The following is a 1,455-nucleotide window of genomic DNA, read 5'->3' on the forward strand; positions in this document are numbered from 1 at the left end:
TTTTCTATTAACTAACTTGGCCGACTAATTAATATCGATTACGTACTATACGTACGTGGTAAAGTAGCTAGCTTGATTCCATCAACATGACTGGAACAAACTCATGTAGCCAAGTAGTGATCCTAAACTCAAAATTAATGTCAATGACAATCACGCATACTGTAGTTAATTATTTTGCATCCACAAATATATACAAGTCTTAAATGTATAAGTACTAATGCTGATGTAGAGTGTCCTCTCTGCTACGCGCTCTGGTGATTGGTGGAGGAGGAGTTTGTTATTCCGTTTTCTTTTCTGGTTTTCCAGATCTAGAACGGCGGTTGTGTACTCTCCATTCCTGCTTAACGGCGAGGTTGAGGAGGCGGTATGGAGGAGCTGGAAGAGGTCTGGGAACGTCTTAAGCTGAACGAGGAGGAGAATGTGCCGATTTCGATCAATGTAGGGGAAGAATTCCTGTCAAAGGCAAAACGAAGCTTGGTGGGAAAAATTATAGTTGACAGAACGATCGGGAAGGAAGTTGTGAGGCGAACTATGGAGAAAATTTGGAGCGTAGGGAAACCTCTGGTGTTTCATGAATTCAGAGCAAATTGCTTCATCATTATGTTTATTAATTCCGCTGATAGAAACAGAGTTTTGCGAGGTAAGCCATGGCTCTTTGATAATCACTTGTTTGTCTTGAAACTGTTTGATGGTTTTACTCAACCAAACAAAATCAACTTTGAAGAGGAGGAGTTTTGGATTCAGCTTCATAATCTACCTCTTGCCTGTATGAGTAAGTCTGTTGGGGAGTTGATAGGGAGGTCTGTGGGGGAAGTGGTGGACGTAGACGTGATGGAGGATGGGTTGGGATGGGGAAGATTCATGAGGGTCCGTGTAGTGTGTGATCTGAGAAAGGCAGTGGCTAGAGGACGTACAGTTAACTTACTAGGAAGGAATATGTGGGTGCCTCTTACTTATGAGAAGCTGCCAAGGATATGCTTCAAATGTGGAAGGATTCTTCACTCTGAGGAAGGATGTTTGGCAGTTTCGGGTGAGGAAGGAGGTCAGTTTAGGCCGTGGCTGAGAGCAGGTTTGAGTAAAAACTTTAAATCCGTAGGGTGGTGGAAGAAAGGGACTGAGTCAGATGATAGTGGTTACTAGGAACACTCTGAGGCTTCGGGGGAAAGGGATGAAAGGATTGAGAAGGAGGATAGGGAGGATTCAGTAGAGGTAATCTCAGAACAGCTTCCTATGGTCACTAAGGGGGAAGGGGGTGTGGAGGGAGTTCAATGTGTGAGTGACTTCTCAAAGAAGAATGAGTTAGTGCATATTGAAGGAGAAGAGGCACAGTCTGGGGAGAGGTTAGCTAAGGAAAATATGGAACCTCAGAAACGTGGTTTGTGGAAGAGGAGAGCTCGTGAAAAAATGGCATCAAGTCTGACTGTGAATTCAAGAGTGGGAAGAAAGAGAACTTGT

At 43.8% G+C, this 1,455-nt stretch overlaps 1 protein-coding gene across 1 annotated transcript; it reads left to right on the plus strand.

The window, feature by feature from the left end:
- Positions 1–366: 366 nt before the first annotated feature.
- LOC109000700 lies at positions 367–1,140 on the plus strand. Its single transcript, XM_018977667.1, has one exon. The coding sequence runs from the start codon at positions 367–369 to the stop codon at positions 1,138–1,140; it is 774 nt and encodes a 257-aa protein (XP_018833212.1).
- The last annotated feature ends 315 nt before the right edge of the window (positions 1,141–1,455 follow it).

The sequence above is a fragment of the Juglans regia genome, chromosome 15 (genome assembly GCF_001411555.2).
Source record: "Juglans regia cultivar Chandler chromosome 15, Walnut 2.0, whole genome shotgun sequence".
In the NCBI taxonomy this organism is placed as follows: Eukaryota; Viridiplantae; Streptophyta; class Magnoliopsida; order Fagales; family Juglandaceae; genus Juglans; species Juglans regia.

Coding starts and splice junctions, on each gene's coding strand:
- LOC109000700 (XM_018977667.1), top strand. CDS start 367: ATGGAGGAGCTGGAAGAGGTCTGGGAACGTCTTAAGCTGAACGAGGAG.